We start from the raw sequence: 18,871 nt of genomic DNA on the forward strand, positions 1-18,871 counted from the left end.
TTTATTGAATTGATTACTTTATCATTATGTAATGCCCTTGTTTTTCTCTTACAATAGTCTTTTTTGTTTTAAAGTCTGTTTTGTCAAAGGTAAATATAGCTACCCCAGCTCTCTCTTGGTTTCTGTTTGAATAGAATAGATTTAGTCATCTCTTAACTTCCAGTCTGTGTGTATCCCTTCATCTAGAGTATCTTGTAGGCAAAATAGAGATGGGTCCTGTTGTTTAATCCATTCCATCTTTCTGTCTACTGAAAGTAGAATTTAGCCCATTTACATTTAAAGTAATTAACGATAGGTATGTGTTTGTTTCCATTTTGTTATTGTTTTCTGGCTCTGTTGTAGTTCTTCTGTTCCTTTCTTGTGTTATTTGATAATTTTCTGTAGTAGGATGCTTAGATTCTTTTCTCTGTGTTTTTTTGCTTGTGGTTACCATCAGGCTTACACATAACAACTTAAATCTATTCGTCTATTTTAAGTTGGTAACACTTAACTTTGAATGTATTCTAAAGTACTCTCTCCCCCACATTTTAGGTTTTTAATGTCACATTTTAGGTCTTTTTATCTTGTGTATTCCTTAACTAATTATTGTTATCATAGTTATTTTTACTACTTTTGTCTTAACCTTCATACTAGCTTTAAGAGTGATTAATCTCCCTTACTCTGTATTTAGTTTTCTAGTGAGATTTATTATTTTATATGTTACTAATTAGAACCTTTTCTTTCAGCTTTTAAAGAGGTCCCTTAGTATTTTTTTGTAAGGCTGGTTTAATGGTGATGAATGCCTTTAGCTTTTCTTGTCTGGAAAATTCCTTATCTTACTTTCAGTTGTGAATGATAAGTTTGCTGAGTAGTGTATTCTTGGTTTTTTTTTTTTTTTTTTTTTTTTTTTCTTTTAGTTCTTTGGATATATCATGCCACCCTATTCTGGCCTGCAAAGTTTCTGCTGAAAAAAATCTGATAGTCTTCTGAAAGCTTCCTTGTACATAACAACTTGTTTCTTCTTCTGGCTTTGAAGATTTTGTCCTTATCTTTAACTTTTGACATCTTAATTATAATGTGTCTTAGTGTGGGTCTCCTTGGGTTCATCTTATTTGGAACTTAGTGGGTTTCCTGGATTTGGATGTTTGTTTCCTTCCCCAGGTTAGGAAATTTTTCAGCCATTATTTTTAAAAAATAAGCTTTCTGCCCCTCTCTGTGCTTCTTCTGGAATTACCATAATGCGAACATTAACTCATTTGTTGTTGCCCTATAAGGCTCTTAAGCTATCTTTACTTTTTTTAATTTTTCTTTTTGCTGCTCAGATTGGGTGAGTTCTGCTTTGTCTTTGAGTTCACTGATTCTTTCTTCTGCTTCATGTAACCTGTTGTTAAATGCCTCTAGTGTGTATTTTAGTTCAGTGATTGTATTTTTCAGCTCTAATACTTCCACTTGGTGCTTTCTCATACTGTACATCTCTTTGTTATATTTCTCACCGTATTCATCCATTTTTCTCCCCAGGTTAGTGAGCTTCTTTATGACCAGTATTTCGAAGTCTTTAATGGGTAAATTACTTACTGCCATTTCATTAAGTTTTTTCCCTGAGTTTTTATCTTGTTCTTCAATTTGTAACCTACTTTTTTGTTGCTTCATTTTGTTTAATTCTCTGTTGGTTTCTATGCATTAGATGAAGCAGCCACCTCTTCTAGCCTTGAAGAAGTGAATTCATGTACAAGATAAGCCACAGGCTCCTGGATGTGTGTGTTAAATGTGATGCCAGGTTCTCAAGCTGGTGCTTTAACATAAGGAGATGAGGCTCTGTGTATTGTGTAGGCACAAACAGCTGTGTCTGAGCTGGGCCCTGGGGCAGGTGAGTGCAAGCACACAAGCCCTTGCACAACTGTTTCTCAGATTGCTAGTCTTGTGTGTTTGGGGGATTGCGAGCCCCATTGGTTTACAAAGTTAGATGTCTTGGGGGCTCATCTCGCAGGTGCACATTTTAAAATTTGGGGTGCCTGATGGGTTTGAGCTGAGCCCTTTACTACTCAGGGAGAAGCTCTGGGCTTGCAGTTCCGTCCTAATTGTAGGTCGCTGCACCTGGGGTGGGGGTTGTGGCCAGTTTGTGTCCCAGCCTCTCCTACTCTTGACTTTTCTTTTTTGTCCAATGTGTAGGTGTTGCTCAGTCAACTTTTAGGTTATTCTGAGGACATTGTTCCTTATGTAGCTGTAGGCTCAGTGCCTGTGGGAAGAAGGGAGTTCGAGATCTTCCTACGTCCCCATCTCGAATCAAATCCCTACCCTAGGGTGTTTCTTGAGAGAGGAATTGTATGCAAGTCTGATTTTTTTCCCTTAAAATACATACGCAAGTGTTTTGCTTGTAGTACATGTAAATGAAGATTGAATATATAAATAATGGAATATGCGCGAATCCATCAGTGCTGGGAGAGAGGGCATTGATTGGATTGGCTCATGATACTGTTACTGAGCTGTAGTCCTTCTCCCCTTTTTAACAGAGTGGCTGGAGTTTAACTAGGAAAAGAGACACATAGCTAAAGATGACCTAGTCCAGTGTGGTGCAGACCATGTGACTCAGTTCAGGAGAAGAACAAAAGTAACATGGGCCGCTTGCATGTGGTTCTCTTAAAAGGGGTGACTGCGTCTTCCTCTTACCCCTTTCTCCCTAACTTGATCATTTGGATACAAATGGTGGCAAGAGTTGAAGCAGCTCCACCTTGGACCATGAGAAAGAACCCAGTTTCGAGGATGGCAGAGCAGCACAATGGGAACTGGGTGAGGAATCCCAGACTGCTTATGCTCTGTTAAGAAAAGAATAAACTTCTATCTTATCTAAGCTCTATCTGGGTTTTTGTTACAGCAGAACTTGCACCTGACCTAAGGTATAAGTATTGACTGGAGCGGCAGTGTCCTAGCCCTAACAACGTGCATTATGTAACCGGAACAACTGTTTCCGGGGTAGCTCCCAACAATCCAGAAGGCAAGGTATCTTGATAAAAAGGCAGCACGGTATCCTGGAAAAAAAATTAAGCCTGTTTCTTCAGCCTCACCTCTCCCATTTACCAGTAGTAAAAGTTTGCAGAAGTCTTACCATTGCTAAGATTCTGTTGATCTACAGTTAAAGGGTTGTTGGGTGGAAATACTTGGAGTACAATACAGCTTATAAACAGATTATTATTCCATCTAGTTTACAAAGTAACTTGAGGCTTACCGGGGCTAGCCTAATCACTCCAACGATTCCTCTTCATGATTTAAGACTGTGAAGAGAATGATCTAAGCCACTTGGAAGATTGTTTCCAGCCTAACAGCTAATATTTGAAGGTGAAAAATGACAGGTCAGACAACACTGGCACTACGTGAAGACTGTAAATAATACGAAGAGAACTTAAAATTTATTATTCTATCATAACACTGGACAGTTTGTCCCCAAACTTTTACACTGAAATAATGTGTCTCAACCTACTCCCCAGTGGGTATTTGGCAAGAATGAAGGGACCCCCTGGCACTGTGCCTTCCCCCACCCCTCTTCACATGTGGGCCTGGACACCACCCGAGTGTGGAAGCTTGCTCCCAAGAGAATAAAGGAAATGAGTTTCTTAATGGGTGACCAGAAAAGTGAGGGACGATTTATAGCAGTCTGCCCCTGAACAGCCAGCCTGCGTCTCAGTGTCTCAGATGAAGCTGGGGCCCAGAGTCCGAAAGCTGCCCATAGGCCCCTCTCAGCTTCTCCAAACCCTCTAGAATGAATCTAGGCAGAGCAGTCATGCTCTTTCTCTTTGGGGTTAAACAAAGCTGGCTACAAACAAAAACAAAAACCTAAAAAAAATCTTCCAACCAATCGCCAATTAACTAATTTCAGAGCAACGAGGGCATAGTCCTATCTCAACAACAACCCCCCCCAAATCCAAATTTTCCCCCAGGAATAAAAAATAAGCCCGAATGGTCAATAGAGTCAAATCTCCCCAATGTGCAAAGCATATTAATTAGAAGCTTTCCAAAATAGATGGTGTGAGTATACAGTAATGAGACAGAGTGGAGTATCTTGAGGGTAGCTCATCGACCGGATTCAAATTTCATGAAGGTGTAAGAAAATAATTTTATCTCTACATCAAAAGCCTCCCTCAAAGCGTACAGGTGCCTCTGTCCTTTGAAAAACTGACACAATCGATAAAATAGAACTCTATGTTAACTTCACTTGAAAGGGAATTCTCAGACCTCCATGTATAAAATACACCGTATATTATGCTTTTTAAGATTTAAATTACAAAACTGCAATGAAGCTGGAGAAAAAAATGAGACATTGATGAAGTGCCACTAAGATGCCGGGTGCCGTTGACGCCCCTCAGCTCACCTGCTCCCTTCGACAACTCTGTACATGAAGTATTCTCATTTCGCAACAAGGGAACTGAGTCAAGACAGGAGCTTAATGTACGAAGACAAAATGATTCTTGTGAACGTTTTTAGCAAATCTAGGGCTTCAGGCTAAAAACTGTTGCCACTCGTGTTGTAAGGTGGCTTCCTCAGATGGTTGAAACCTTTTTTCATGATGTTCATTGCTTCCGTTAGACTGTACTCTCCTTGCAGGCAGGCAAAGAACTAAATATTTGATGGGTTTTGAACATGGACAGGCAAAAGCACACCAGACAGACTGGCTTTTCACTAAATTCGAAAAACAAAATGACTCTTAATAAGGCTGAAAGTGTGAAAACAGTTTTCACTTCAAATAACCTACACCAGCGGTGCCTGGGTGGCCTGGGTCAGTTGAGTGTCCAACTCTTGATTTTGGCTCAGGTCGTGATCTCACAATTTGTGAGATCCAGCCTTCTGTCAGGCTCCGTGCCAGGCTCCATGCCCAGTACAGGGCCTGCTTGGGATTCTTGCTCTCCCTCTCCCCTTTCCCCACTCACTTGCCCGCGTATGTACTCTCTTTCTCTCTCTCTCAAATAAAAAACACCATACTCCAAAAGAATATGAAACTATGCATTTATTACCAACAAAGCGTTTCCCACAGAGGTCTTTTTCCCCAGTGACACACACACACACGCACGCACGCAGACACACACTATGGCAGGACAGAATTACATTTTTCACAGACTAAAGATTCATACTCCAAAGAAAACAAGCACGTGTCCAAAAGACAATCAGAAAGCAAAAAATCTTTACTTTGAACACTAAAAATCTTTGAATAGAGAGACTCTCTCCTTAGGCAAATTAATGAGGATTTTCTCATTAAAAATACTTGTCACCTTCAGGTTTTGAATATTTTATTCATCAAATCAGACTTTCACTTGGCGTTTGTACAATTTGTATGTAATTAGAAATCAACCCTTGCAGAAAATATATGAAGTTTTAAGTGGCTGAGAATATAATGTGTTAGACTTATTCTCTTATTAATATGTTAAAATGATACATAATTTTTCATTTACAGTTCAAAATCCAATGTAAAACTAAATATTTGTCCAGTAGAGAAATATAAAATGCTTACAAACAAAGTATGGAATAATTACTGGCATATGTAAATTGCAATAAACTTGACCATTTGATTTGCAAACACAACTCATCTTCAAGCTCCGCGTGCCCACGGGTCACCTGCCTGCAGAAGGAAGATGGTTGGCACTCAGACACAAAACACAGGACAGTAAGCGTGTATCAGTAAAGATATTTTGGTGGAAAGCAAAGTATTAAACAACAGAAACATTTGGGAGCACTGTCCCTTTAATAGGTTACCAAGTTTTTCAATGTTTACGTGAGTTGTTACACCAGTAAAAATGTTTTTTAAAATATTTTCATAATACATGCATTAGACTGAGAAGGCTCTTTTAAAATTTTTTCAAGAAAAAAATACCTTTTTAAAGAGTAAATGTCCAAGTGAGAGGATAGACTTGCAGTTCATTATTTTTTGACCTAATAAGAATATAAATTTCCATGGCTATTTATGAATATACAAAGCACAAACTGAATGCAATTCTGCAATTTATTCAAGCTACCAAGTCAAAAAAATAATTCTGTCATGACTGGCACGGATCCAATCCGTTGTTCAGAGAGACGTGTTCTTGGATTCGTCCATTATCTCACAAAATTTATCTTTTAAAAGAATAGAACTGTTTTGGCACTGTTAATTAGTGTAACTCAGAGATAAACAAATGCTTCTCTAATTCTTCCCTGCTCAAAGAAAACAGTTCAAACTAGATTTTCTAGGACAGTGGGGTAGGATCAACATGGTAAGGAAGGACCTCAAAGCTTAAGTTCTAGAAACAGTACGTTTTGAAACAAATCAATGCTTTCCCTCACTCTTGACATAACACTGAGAAATTTCAAATATAAACTGTAGAAACCAGTATATGAAATCTTAAGAAAAAACCCTTCTAAAAATAATTATAAAAATGCTTTTAGAAATTGAAGATGTAAAATACAGTTGACTTTAAATTAAAAAAAAAACAAACCAAAACCACCCCACACACACTTTACAGGGTTATTCTTTAAAAACTTGATTTTCTTCTGTCAATCTTTTGCTGTATGTTGCATCATCTAGTGGCCACCTTGTGGCATTTCAAACAAGTCCTACCATTTTTGAAGCCCAGCATGTTTTTCCCTTGAGATACCAATACGATTAGAGTGTCAAGTTTCATAAAGTTTTTTTAAAGGCCCATAAAATCACATTTCCTAGTGGAGATAAGGTAATCCTTTTTAATAGGAAGAAATGAATAGACTTGTCATAAATTATTATACATTAGTCTAGACATTTCCGTATCAATTTTTAAAAAATTAAATAGAACACTGGGAGGAAACTATGACTTGAGCTGCAGAGTCCTCTTTAGACTCTGACAGTAATTAAAGTTACTCTGGAATTCTAACTGGAGGTTAGCAGGCCCACCACACTTCCCCTGCACCTGTGATGTAACACAGTCAACACCTTTTATCGTGGGAACCCCGTGACATACGGCCAGAGGGCCAAGGACTCAAGTTCAACAAAAGCTGAAGACTAATTTCTACTACGGGATAATGTTCCACAGACAGAAGTTACTATGGTCTCCAATCATCAACCCGTTTGTGTTTAACAGGTTTCCAAAAATGACTGATCTCTTAGTCTTTAGTGAATCTCCTTTTATTCAAGCGAGCCACACTTAGAAACAGGATTTAACCAGAGAAACGTCACCCTCTACTTTCACTGCGGTTGAGTGAACGTGATGCGCCGCCGCCGCCTCTGGAAAGCCTTTAGGTTCCACCTGTTAGGTTCCAACATATGAGGACCGTTGTAGACAAACAACACAGTCATCTTTTCAGAATAAGGAAGATTCTGCAGGAGCTGTGTTAAAACAAAGGGGCACATAATGCCGTATATTAAGCACGATTTACCGGCCTCACGTGGTGGGTCAAGTCAAATGTTACTTTATTTCTAACATAAATGAAACACTTCTGAAGTTCTCAGTTCAACATAAACCCTGCCAGACCGTGATCCTTCCTTGAGCGAGCACGCCTGAAGCCCGGCCTAATGATCAACATGCCTTGTCAGTATTTCCCAGGCCAAATAAGATCCTACAGCTTCCTAGGTTGACCCTGGAAGTAAGTCCTTCAGAACATCCCTGGGATCCATTCTTTCACTCATTTATCCACAAACACTTCACAAGCAACTTGTACGGTCGTGAAAGATTGGTAGCCTGAAAAGTGTGTGACAGAGGGGTGGGTTTTTAAGGGCAGGGTGTTTGGTAGACAACAGAGCAGGTCTGGCTATTCCAGAGAGTATGTGCCAGACCCAGAAGACAGATTATACTCTTCAATAAAAATGTGCATTTAAAATGGACTTGCCAATGAAATTTTTCATGCATACTTAGTTTTAAAAAGAAAATCCAGTAACGTTAATAAACACAGCTTTGAGTTTACTGGTCTTACAATTCACCTACAGCACAAGATGTAACAAAAGACAATTTCCTGTTGTAATGGTTCTAGCTTACAGAAAATTCTCTGTAAGGATGATTCTGCTTTTATCGAAGTTAATGTGAGAAAAGAAGACGTTGGCTTAACTTGCGATTTCCTCTGGGTCAGGGCAGTGGTGCTGGTGAACGGTGAAGGGCAGTGCATCCCTGGACGGGCCCTTCTGGGGACATGAGCATCTCAGGTCTGAGTGTGGAATCCCCTGCCGCTTGTAAAAAGTGCTAACAGAGAACTTACCTAGAGAAGGAGTAAGTGCCAAAACCAGGGAGGAAATCTTGGTTCTAGAACATAATTCTATGCCTCCTACGTTTCTTCTTGCAATAATAAGGTCTCTGATTAAGTATGTCACTGGAACTTGTCCCCTTTAGTAATATAAATACTACTGTAATCCTTGGAGTTCCTTTTGTGGGAGTATTTCTGCTCACCTTTATGTATTGGGCCATAAAATCTGCTACATGATGAAGCCACAGGGGACTTCGGAGTTACATGAGCTCTTTAAGATTACTGATTACCCACCTTTGGTGTAATAAAGAAGTACTGAGATGTATTTTCTTTACAAGCAGTATTTACAACCATTTCAAACACTCTCCGTTCATTGATCGGGTCCATTCCCTAAACAACAATGATACTGATTACATTTACATCCACCACAAGATGCAATAAAACCCAGGTAAAGGAGTAAGCTCCACACCTGATTGATCTCATCAACTACTCTGAACGGACATCGATTGAGTTCCTGAAGGGCCATCAAGTACAACATAGTGGACACGCTTCTTTCACCCCCGCTCTGGTGGTGTGGAGTTAACTCATGCAGCTGCGTGCTGCTGCGGAACTTGACTCGAATCCGGATGCCGTACTTATCATAGTCCTCCTGTGAAACGTTCACATACTTGTTGAAGGTTCCGGGTTTCTCGGGCACTTACATACTACTATTCGAAAAGAGACTGAATACATCCATTAGAAGAGGAAAAGCCGTAAAATTTAGTGACTGTAGTTTTATTTCAACAGATCTGTGAAGATGCCTAAAGGCCTGTAGACGGCAACTAGTTCTTTGATACTTTGTTGTTGCAGTTTATTTGTAAATTAAAAAAAAAAAAAAAGAAAGAAAACTGAGGTATAGTACCTGCTTTACAAAATAACTGTGAGGATTAAACAATCATCCTGTTTCATCTATAATTCCCCCAACTCCTTTTTTCAATTATTTTAAGGCAAATCCCAGTTGATCACTTGATGTATTTCTGAAAGGAAATTATTTTACCTATACTTGCAATGCCTTAACTTACAGCTCAAGAAACTAGTAACAAATTTGCAAATATTTTCATTCCTGTGTACTCTCTCTTGCTAAAAACGGAAACCACTAATATACTGTATTTCAGTGAAGTTTGCCAATCTGCTTAGGAATGTTGTAATGTGGACAGTGGTGGATTTATAAATCAATTCACGCAGAGCCAAATAACCATTACCTCCCTGGATACAAAAAGTCAGTAAGATGCTAGCGACTGATCTCAAATGTCACACACACACACAAACACAAGTGACCGCGATGGACTTCCGCAGTGGTATTTTCCTTCCTTTGAGCGATTTTTTAGTAAGCAAAACTGTCACAGGCCTCATTCTACAATTAACAATTCACACGTACTCTCAGCACATAATTAAAACTACTCGCCAGGAAACACGTGAAATACAGTTTTACCTCATTTTCTGTATGCAGATCGACTTCACCAGCACACTGCATGGAACTAAAAAAATTGCTGAATTTTTCATTAATTTTTTCTACGAGCTCTTTTAAAGGATTAAGCCACCTTTCTTTTACCTGCAAATAAATTCAATATAAAAACACAAAAGAAGTATTACTATATTGATAGAAAACGGTCCCTAAGAAATGGAGTATCAATCTAGTCACGAGGACATGTGTAACTATTTGTTCCATGTAATTTCACTTTGTGCCGTTCTATGTTCCCGTGGGATAAATGGTGAGCACGCAAGAGAAGAAAAGATAAAGGTTAAATAACTACCTGTGAAATGTTTTCCCTGTATTTATCCAGTTCAACTTTCTTTATCTTTAGTTCCTCAGTTAATTGCTCTATTTCTTCTTCTCTTTTTGTGTATTCCTCAACGACCTGCCAGGGAAAAAGAATATTGAAGACAAATCTACCAAAGGATAAAATTACAGGGAATTGTGCATCAATTAAAACGTGAAGTGAAAATGCCCATTGTGTCACACTGTTTGTATGCAACTCATTTATGTTCTTGTACTGAAAGTGTTTTTCATCCTCAAAAAAAAATAGACGCTGCAGTATTCCAGGTTAGCCCCACTATTCTTTTTATAAAGGAAAGGCACAGAACAGTGTGTTCCTTAGGAAGAGTCTATTTAAAATTCTAATAGATTCAGAATCTGGCATTTAAAGCACATTGTTCCTGCTGTCTAGCTTATTATTACCAAGAGCTCTAGTACAGAGTGGGAGGCCGGCACTGGAGGGAAGTGTGTGCACGCGCATGCATGTGGGGTGTGTGGGGAGAGTGGCGGTGCCTGAGGGAGGCCAAAGGGGAAGAACCATACTGTGGGATTCAGTCCTGTGAAGCAAGAAGCTCTTGATCTTTCTTCAGTTAATAAAGCATCAATTTCATCCAAGGTGTTTGGAAGATCCTGGAAAGCCTAAAGAAGAAAAGAATGGTCTATTATTAGCAGACAGTACAGCAAAGGCAGTTCAATTTGAATAAATATTCTGCTGAGTATCTACTATGTGTTCAACAGCATGCTAGCATACAAGAAATCAAAGGAACTAAACAGGGTTTTGGGCCTTCAAATAGCTTACTCTTTAAAAAATGCGAAACATATTGACTGAGTAACACTGGGTAACACCTTAAGGCAGAGTATCAATGTTGAGTATTACAGTAAGCAGTACATATCATACAGACTAAGGGAAGTAATCAGTTCATGCTAGAGGAGCTACAAGAGAGTTAAGAGAAGGTAAGAGGCCTCGACTTCATCTCTGGGCCTTAGAGCAAGTAGCTAGGGAAAAGCAAGGCAGAGAGGAGACAGGAAGCTTGGGAAAAAAGAATGAGTGCTGCATACCATGGGGGGTGAGGAGTTGTGTCCATTTGGAATGGTGGGTACTTGCTGAATTGGTAGAATGGGTCCAGAATATGTGGGGCATTGAAAGAGAGCAAGAAGTTAGAACTTTATACTGTACTTATGAAGAACGACAAAAGCATCTTAAGAATCCAGTTACTCTGACGGCAGAATCTCACCGTAGTACAGCTGACCCTCAACCAACACAAGGTTGGGGAGGCCGACCCCCACTGTGAGTCAAAAATATATGTATAACTTTTGACTCTCCTAAACGTAACTACCCACAGCCTACTGCTGACTGGAATCCTTACTGATAACATCAACAGTGGATCAACACATATTTTGGATAATACATGTTTTATATACTGTACTCTTACAATAAAGGAGGCTGGAGAAAAGGAAATGTTAAGAAAAACATGAGAAAAATATAGCACTGTTATTTATGGAAAAAAAATTTACACATAAGTGGACCCTCACAGTTCAAACCCCTGTTGTTCAAGGGTCACCTGTACGACCTTTGGAGTCCAGGCGGTAGAGACAAGTCAGGGCAGACCCTTTCCTATCTGGGAGGAAAACGGTACACTGTGTTGCTAGCACAACCTGCAATGATCGCGTGGTATGAAGTACAAAATGTATCTTAAAACTCTGAAAAAGACCTTGAAATAATACATTAATATCTTATGTCTTTTAACTGTTTTGAAAGCAGTTCAACATCTACAGCCCTTCAGATAGGAAGTATCCGCTGTCGACGTGACTTGTCCGCTGGGCTTTCACCCTGTGCTTGACTTAAATGTGCTAGGTGTCTTCACCTGACTCCCTAACGGGCATCCTAAATCTTAGATGGTCACGCAGAAATCTTCACACACCCTCCCTACCAATGTGAACAAACCTATTTCTCCTTCAATCTTCGTCATCTCAGTCAACGGCAGAATGTAGGGGTTGGTTTTCTCTCTCACCCTCCACCTCCAATCCATCAGCAAGTCCTGCTACTGTCAGTAACAGATCCTCAGATTGGCAAGCTTCCCTCTTCTCCAGCCTCCCACCCCGATCCCTGCTGCTATTATTTCTGGCCTGGTCCAAAGCAATAATCTTCTAAACGGTCTCACTGCACTAGTTCTGTGTCCCTACTTGATTCTTCACCTGGCTGGCAGTTAGAGTGCTTTCCTACATGCCCGTCAGCCACATCCCTCTTGATAATCTTCCAGTGGGTGCCATCTCAAAATACAACCCAAACTCCTTCTGTGGGCTGTAAGACCCTACATGGTGTGACTTGTGCCTTCGTTTATGCCTGGATTACCAAGTTTCAACCGACTGAGATTCCTTCCATACTGACACATGACGCATACACTTCTGCCTCGGGGCTTCATGAGGAGCAATTTCCTCTGCCTGGAACACTCTTCTCCCCAAACACTCACTTGACTAATTTCTTCTCTGCATTCAGGAATCATCTAAAATAGTTATCTTCTCAAAGGAACCTTCCCTGACACTCTATCCTCTTACCTTGTTTTATTTTTCTTCTCAGCACCTCTCGATAGCCGACATTATCTATTTGCTTTTTAATTCGTTTGTCTGCCCCACCCTCCACACTCGGATGTAAATTTCAGTAGAGAAGTATCTGTCTTGTTCAAGGCCTGATAGATCAGTAACATTTTTAATATACGAATTATCTTCTAAATTTCTTTCGAAAACAGTACAACTTATCAAGGGTGGAATTGTACTGCTACTCTGAAAGAAACTGCAGACATTGGACTAATATTTACTTCTTTTGTAACTAAACGTACTTAGGAAAAGTTCTAGTATATTTTTATAGAAACAACAACCACACAATTTGTCTCATAGCTACTAAATCCCCATTATGTACCCTAATAGATCTGTTCTCTGTGGTGTCTGTGTCTGATACAGTAGAGTAAAATCTTTGAGGATTTGAAAATTCTAATCTAAATGAGTTTTTTTCCAGTTCTATTTATATCTTTAGTAGACATTCATTAGTTATTAAAATAGAGATTAGACATTAATTATTGAAATAGGGAAATACATATTTCACTACCTACTGAAATTAAGATAAAGTATTTTATCTAAATATTTTAAAAGTAGTTTTCTATTTTATTTAGACATTATTCTGCAAGAAGTAGGTATGTTGGACAAGGTGTGATCCCTACTTGGCAGATAAAGCTTAGGGTCACGGGGCCCCAAGTCATGGTAGAACGTGAACTACGGGCAGCGTCTCATTTATTAACTGAACTCAACAGTATGTTAGCACATAAAATACAAGGAGGAAAGGCTCTTTTATCCTTTTCTTACCAACAGATGTTAGCCCTAAAGATCAAACCATAAATAAGCACCCTCATTTCCAGAAAAATATGTTCACTTTGCTTTTTTCTAAATATCCTCTATTTACTGTTTCTTATAAACTAATTACCAATGCTATGTGTCCATAAAAAATTACACCCCACCTCCTGAATGTTCTGGTAGTGGTAATTGGGCAAGGGGACAGCAACAACCGACAACTGGTGCCCAAGTTTGAAGACAGTAAAGAAAATCCATTAAGCTTGATGACATACACATTCAGCTTAAAAATGGGAAAATCCCATTATTTCTTTCAGCACATTATGTTTCTTATGGCACATTACAATGACTACACACTTTGAGCTTAAAAATAACGTGCTGAGTATATAACTTGTAGCCGTATATACTTTTTATACTTACTGTCTGGTATTCTTGAGGAACCGTCTGCTCTGCGCCCAGGTTACATACTTGCCTAGCTCTCTTCATCAGCTCCTTGCATTTCTGCAGTAATCTCTGTCTGCTTTCATCCAGCTCAATGAAATGTTGCTAAATGTAAGGAAACATTTTGACAATTTGTAGGTTACCGTTAGAGGATGACTTTATGAAATGACCACATTATACATGTATCTTGGAGGCACTGTGGATTCAGTTCCAGACCACCTCAATCAAGTGACTATCACAAAAAAGCAAGGCAAGTGAATTTTTTGGTTTCCTATATAACCAAACATATATATTTTATATATACACATATAAACATATGTCATATATATAAAAGTTATTTACTATAATGTAGTCTAGTAAGTGTTCAACAGCATTATCTAAAAAAACAATGTACATACCTTATTTAAAAAATAATTTTATTGCCAAAAAAATGGTAACCACCATGTGAGCTAGTAGCAAAGCCTCTTGCTTACCACAGGTCACCATAACAAATATAATAATGAAATATTATGCAATATCTGAAGAATTGTAGCACAGTAAAGAAATAAAATGAGGTGTGCCTGATATCAAATAAATTAGGGAATCTCGATTGATAAATCATCTAAAAACCATACCTCAAAAATCCTGACAGCTTTTGTTAGAGAGTAAATTTGAACTTAAACTTTAAAATTTATCAGCACATAATGTGACATTTCTCTAGTCCTTAAGACCTCTGAAATTTAAATTCGCTTTCTCCTGAAACAGTTTAACTTAGCTATATATAATCATGCTTGAATAAAATTTGAAATACACAGTACATAGGTTTCCTATCTGAAAACTCAGTACTCAAATGTAAAGAGAACCTTTCAATAGTGTTTGGTAGTTTTCCAAGTGCCTTTCATGTACTTATCATTTATTCATGGACCCATTCATTCCTTCACCAGATAATTACGGGGAATCCATTATATAAATGTCAGTATTTTATTATGCACTGAACAGAGAGAGGTGAATAAGGAGAAAGCTACACAAAATTATTATCATAAAAGAAACAGCTACTATTTATTGAAAGCTTATGTGCTGTGCGCTTCACATAGGATTCCCTCCTCACAATACCGTACAATGATATTATTTCCCATTTTGCACATTAAAAAAAGAATTAAAGCATCTTGGCCAACCTCACACATTTAGTTGCAGGCTGTCAGGATTCACATCCTTGCCTGCTTCTAGAACTCCTGCTCCTTTCATTATGGCACCATGTCTCTCAGGGGAAAGCAAAGCCAGCATGTGAGGGGGGGGAGGGAGGGGAGAATGCAGGAAGGGCAGAGTGGTCACAGAAGCTATGACAGGTGAATGGTCTTCAAGGACAAGTAAGAAATGACTAAAGAGGAAGCAGCAGAGAGCATTCCTAGGACAGCTGATTACAAATGTGATGGAAGGAAAGCCTCCTTAGAGGCTTATTTCGGGAATGACAAAACTACCATAGCTTGAGAGAGGAGGTAAGGTTGTAAATATCAGAGTGGTAAGGTAGGCAAGAGCCAAATGTTAAGTTTCTGGGTAACGAGGAGGGCGGAGTGGAATGCCTTCTGTGGGCCAAGTTGGTTATAACCACTATCCTGTGTGTTAACTGATCCAATCATCATTACAGTCTTAGAGAAATGCATTATCTTTTTTACATGTGGCTCAGAGATACTAAGAAACTTGCTCAAGGTTATAGCAAGCAAACAAGTTCCTAAGAAAACCGGTCTAGTTTGCTCTTTCCATTAAACCTCAAACTTTGGTCTGCCCACACAAACTAGAGGGGTGAGGGAGGGGGATGGTGAAGACTGTTAAAACAGTATTGATGCCCAGCCAGGAGGCAGATCTCCTGATTAAGATCTCTAGGGCAGAGGCCTTGACATATGTATTATTAACAAGGTACTCAGGTGATTTTTGTGCATATAAGTTGGATAGCAGATAAATTCAGGAGTACATACTGAACAGAACTCAAAATACAAAGCCAGCCTGACACGAATCAATGGTACTATGGTCTCTATATCTGAGAGAAAAGAAAGAGAATGTTAAAGACTCCCTATCACCCTTGCTTTGCTCTCAGGGCAGATCACACTGAAGCAGTATAAACAAGGGCCAGATGGAAACCAAACACTCCTCGAGTCTTCCACTCCTTTGTATTCCTCTGGGCCTTGACAAAGGAATACAGGAGTCGAACATCGAGGCCTCTGGGCTTCAGAAGACAAAACCTCACTCAACAGTTGCCTAATTAAATCTTTCCCAAAGAATAATGTTCTTTCTGGACATACATGCTTTTGACATACCTCTACATATAGCACCTGTTTCCCCCCCACTCCAAACCAGAATTCATGGTGAGCTTTTTTTGTGGGGGGTAAGGGGCAGCAAGAAAGAGAGCATACAATTATGTAAGATAATGTTGTCAAGTCAGACTAGTGAAAAAGGCTTTATCAATAATTTTGCTTAGAGTCTACCCTTTAACAGTTAATAGGCAATAAACTTCATCTGTGTAAGACCTAGGGAGAGAAAAAGGCAAATTTACCAACTATGGCTCACCAACATCTCAGAAAGAACTACTCTGTGGGTATATATTCTGAAAGAATAAGCATTAGCTTTTCTCTGAAATTCTTTTTGAGAAAGTTCAATGGTCATGAACCACGTCCAAGGACATTTTACAAGGAAAAACTTCTCTAAGAGGGCCCTCTAGTGGAACAAATCAGAATTGTTCACAGAATTTCTTGTAAACTATAAATAGGATGTTGCACACAAAATCAACAATTGATCAAATTCAACAATTGATCAAAATCAACAATTTCCTGTATGAAAAAAATTGGAGTTCTAGGTCTTATGGATTTCTACTAGAATATTAGTAAATAAAAACATTTCTACCTCAATTTTCCTCTACTGTAAATATAAGCATCACATTTCATAGCAATTTAACAGATTCAAATTTAAATATTAACTAAGTTTTAGTGCATATCACATAGAATACATATCTTAGAAATATGGAAAGAAAAGATAGTGATCTTGACTACTTAATATACAAAACTACAAGTTCTATTTCAATCAAATAGTAAAAACAAATGAAGTAATGGTGATAATACTACTGACTTGTTAAATGATCCCCCCTCGCCCCAAAAGAGATCTCCCTTAAATAAAAAAAAAGTCTGAAATCGTTTTGCAGGAGAGGTAAGCAGGTAGCCACAGAGGGCAATATTAGATGAAAGAACAGAATTTCTAAATTTAGTAGGAGGCTAAATACATTTAACAATTTCTAATTCTGATCACTAATTCTGATTTAAATCTATATTTTTTAAGGAAACTGTCTTTGTGCTAGACCGTGTATTTAAGCATCTTGATCTGTGTTCAAGTGAATGAGGACGCCTGGGTGGCTCAGTCGGTTGAGTGTCCAACTTCGGCTCAGGTCATGATGTCACGGTCTGTGGGTTCGAGCCCCGTGTCAGGCTCTGTGCTGACAGCTCCGAGCCTGGAGCCTGCTTCAGATTCTGTGTCTCCCTCTCTCTCTGCCCCTCCCCTATTCACACTCTGTCTCTCTCTCTCTTAAAAATAAACATTAAAAAAAATGTAAAAAAAGTGAATGAGCACAATATTCCCACAAGTCAGGCAGGTATTTTAATACCTATGGCTGTAAACAAACAAGAGACATGGAGTGGAGTTAGGAAACCAGTGCGTGGTTTAAAAGCAACTAAAAACCCAACCAAGTAATAGGTATATCCATTGTGTCCACCTCCACATTTAGACGTACAGCTTACAAACTTGTCCTGATGATACTCCAGACGTCATTACCAAACAGGCTCACCACCATTTGCCTCCTTTGGGATGTCTGACAGGTCCGGAACCCTGCTGCCCTATTTGCCTTCCAACAGTTTGAGGACTTCTCAAACTACATGATGGTTAAGTCACCTTGGGTTCCCTCATGGACACAATCTCTACTGAAACTCTGTGTCAATATTCTTTTGTGAACATGCTTTCATGAGAAGGCTAAAATGGGAAGTGGTACTAACGGGTCCTTGGTGTAACCTGCCATGTGTTCAAGGGGACAAGCAGAAAAAACACTAGTTCTCCTTGTTTCAAATGAAGGAGGAAAGCAAGACAGAACAGTAAGAGCATCTGTGGGTCAATGACAGCCAGCAGAAGAAAGAGAACAAGTGAAAGAGAAGGTGCACTGCCACACATCGTACCACATATTCTCTCACTCATTTGGATGATTCAAGATGTGGGCTCAGGGAGCACGGTCAGTCAGCAACAAACAACTACTACTGAGGACCCAGCGTAAAAAATCAAACAACCTTACAAAGGAGATGGAGAAAGCAATTTTCAGATCAACTCGTTACAAAGAGAAACAGAATGGTGCAAGATACTGCTGAGGAAATGCAAACTCAAGTTGGCTAGCATCGAGTAAGATCGGCGTGGAAAAACCTGTGTGCATGCAGGCATGTCTGCGAGGGGTTAGGAGGCTGACGACTGAGTGGCTAGTTCCAGGTAACGAAATCTAAAGGGACAAGCAACAAACCAGAGGTTATCTGTCTGGACGGTATAATGGGGCCATCTTTGTAAACAATTACTGACTCAAGGACTGAAAACAAAACCTCCTCCCAAGAGGCTTTCCTATTCCCTAGAGTAGTCCACTCTGCTCAAAGTATTAACACTGCTGCTGCTACGAACACAGAAAACCCCGACACAGAACGAAGGCTGGAAGAGCAGCTCTATGTCGAGTAGGGTGAAGTCTGGGAGAACGCTTCCCCCAAGCCATGGTGATTTCCTGATGCTTCTGTAAACAGGACACAAACCCATAGTTTTCTTCAGCTCATTAATGCTTAATTCGAAATTAAAACTTGAGGCACAAGGATCCAAGACTGTATTGTGTGACTGGACTCTGTCCACACAGTACTGGCACGATGGGTCAACTTCTTCATGATACCATCTATGATACCACTTCCCATCCTGAACAACCAGGTTCACAGGCTCACTCAGCGTAGAGTTAGAGCGTAGGCTCTATAATTTATCGACAGAACACATGAGGGCAGATGACTTCCCTCACACTCCATGAAATAAATACAGATGAGGCAAGTTCCAGCTTCAGTCCCCACCCCATTTGAGTCCTATCTTTGTTTTTGTCTTTTTTCTCCTGGATCCCTTCCA

At 39.3% G+C, this 18,871-nt stretch overlaps 1 protein-coding gene across 4 annotated transcripts in view; it reads right to left on the reverse strand.

The window, feature by feature from the left end:
- Positions 1 to 4,957: 4,957 nt before the first annotated feature.
- Positions 4,958 to 18,871, reverse strand: part of SMC5 (structural maintenance of chromosomes 5) — a 95,007-nt gene continuing 81,093 nt past the window's right edge. For 2 of the 4 annotated variants that reach the window (XM_058695725.1, XM_058695727.1), the window contains 8 exons: positions 13,703 to 13,828; positions 11,000 to 11,044; positions 10,484 to 10,579; positions 9,939 to 10,043; positions 9,617 to 9,736; positions 8,615 to 8,794; positions 8,440 to 8,535; positions 4,958 to 7,297 (listed from right to left, as the gene is read on the reverse strand). In XM_058695725.1, the coding sequence (XP_058551708.1) occupies positions 7,157 to 7,297; positions 8,440 to 8,535; positions 8,615 to 8,794; positions 9,617 to 9,736; positions 9,939 to 10,043; positions 10,484 to 10,579; positions 11,000 to 11,044; positions 13,703 to 13,828 (909 nt within the window). In that variant the 3' untranslated portion in view covers positions 4,958 to 7,156. Of the gene's footprint in view, positions 7,298 to 8,439; positions 8,536 to 8,614; positions 8,795 to 8,832; positions 8,853 to 9,616; positions 9,737 to 9,938; positions 10,044 to 10,483; positions 10,580 to 10,999; positions 11,045 to 13,702; positions 13,829 to 18,871 lie in introns of those variants that run through there. The other 2 variants (XM_058695726.1, XM_058695728.1) reach the window with 2 other exon arrangements.

The sequence above is a fragment of the Neofelis nebulosa genome, chromosome 12 (assembly GCF_028018385.1).
Source record: "Neofelis nebulosa isolate mNeoNeb1 chromosome 12, mNeoNeb1.pri, whole genome shotgun sequence".
NCBI classification, from domain to species: Eukaryota; Metazoa; Chordata; class Mammalia; order Carnivora; family Felidae; genus Neofelis; species Neofelis nebulosa.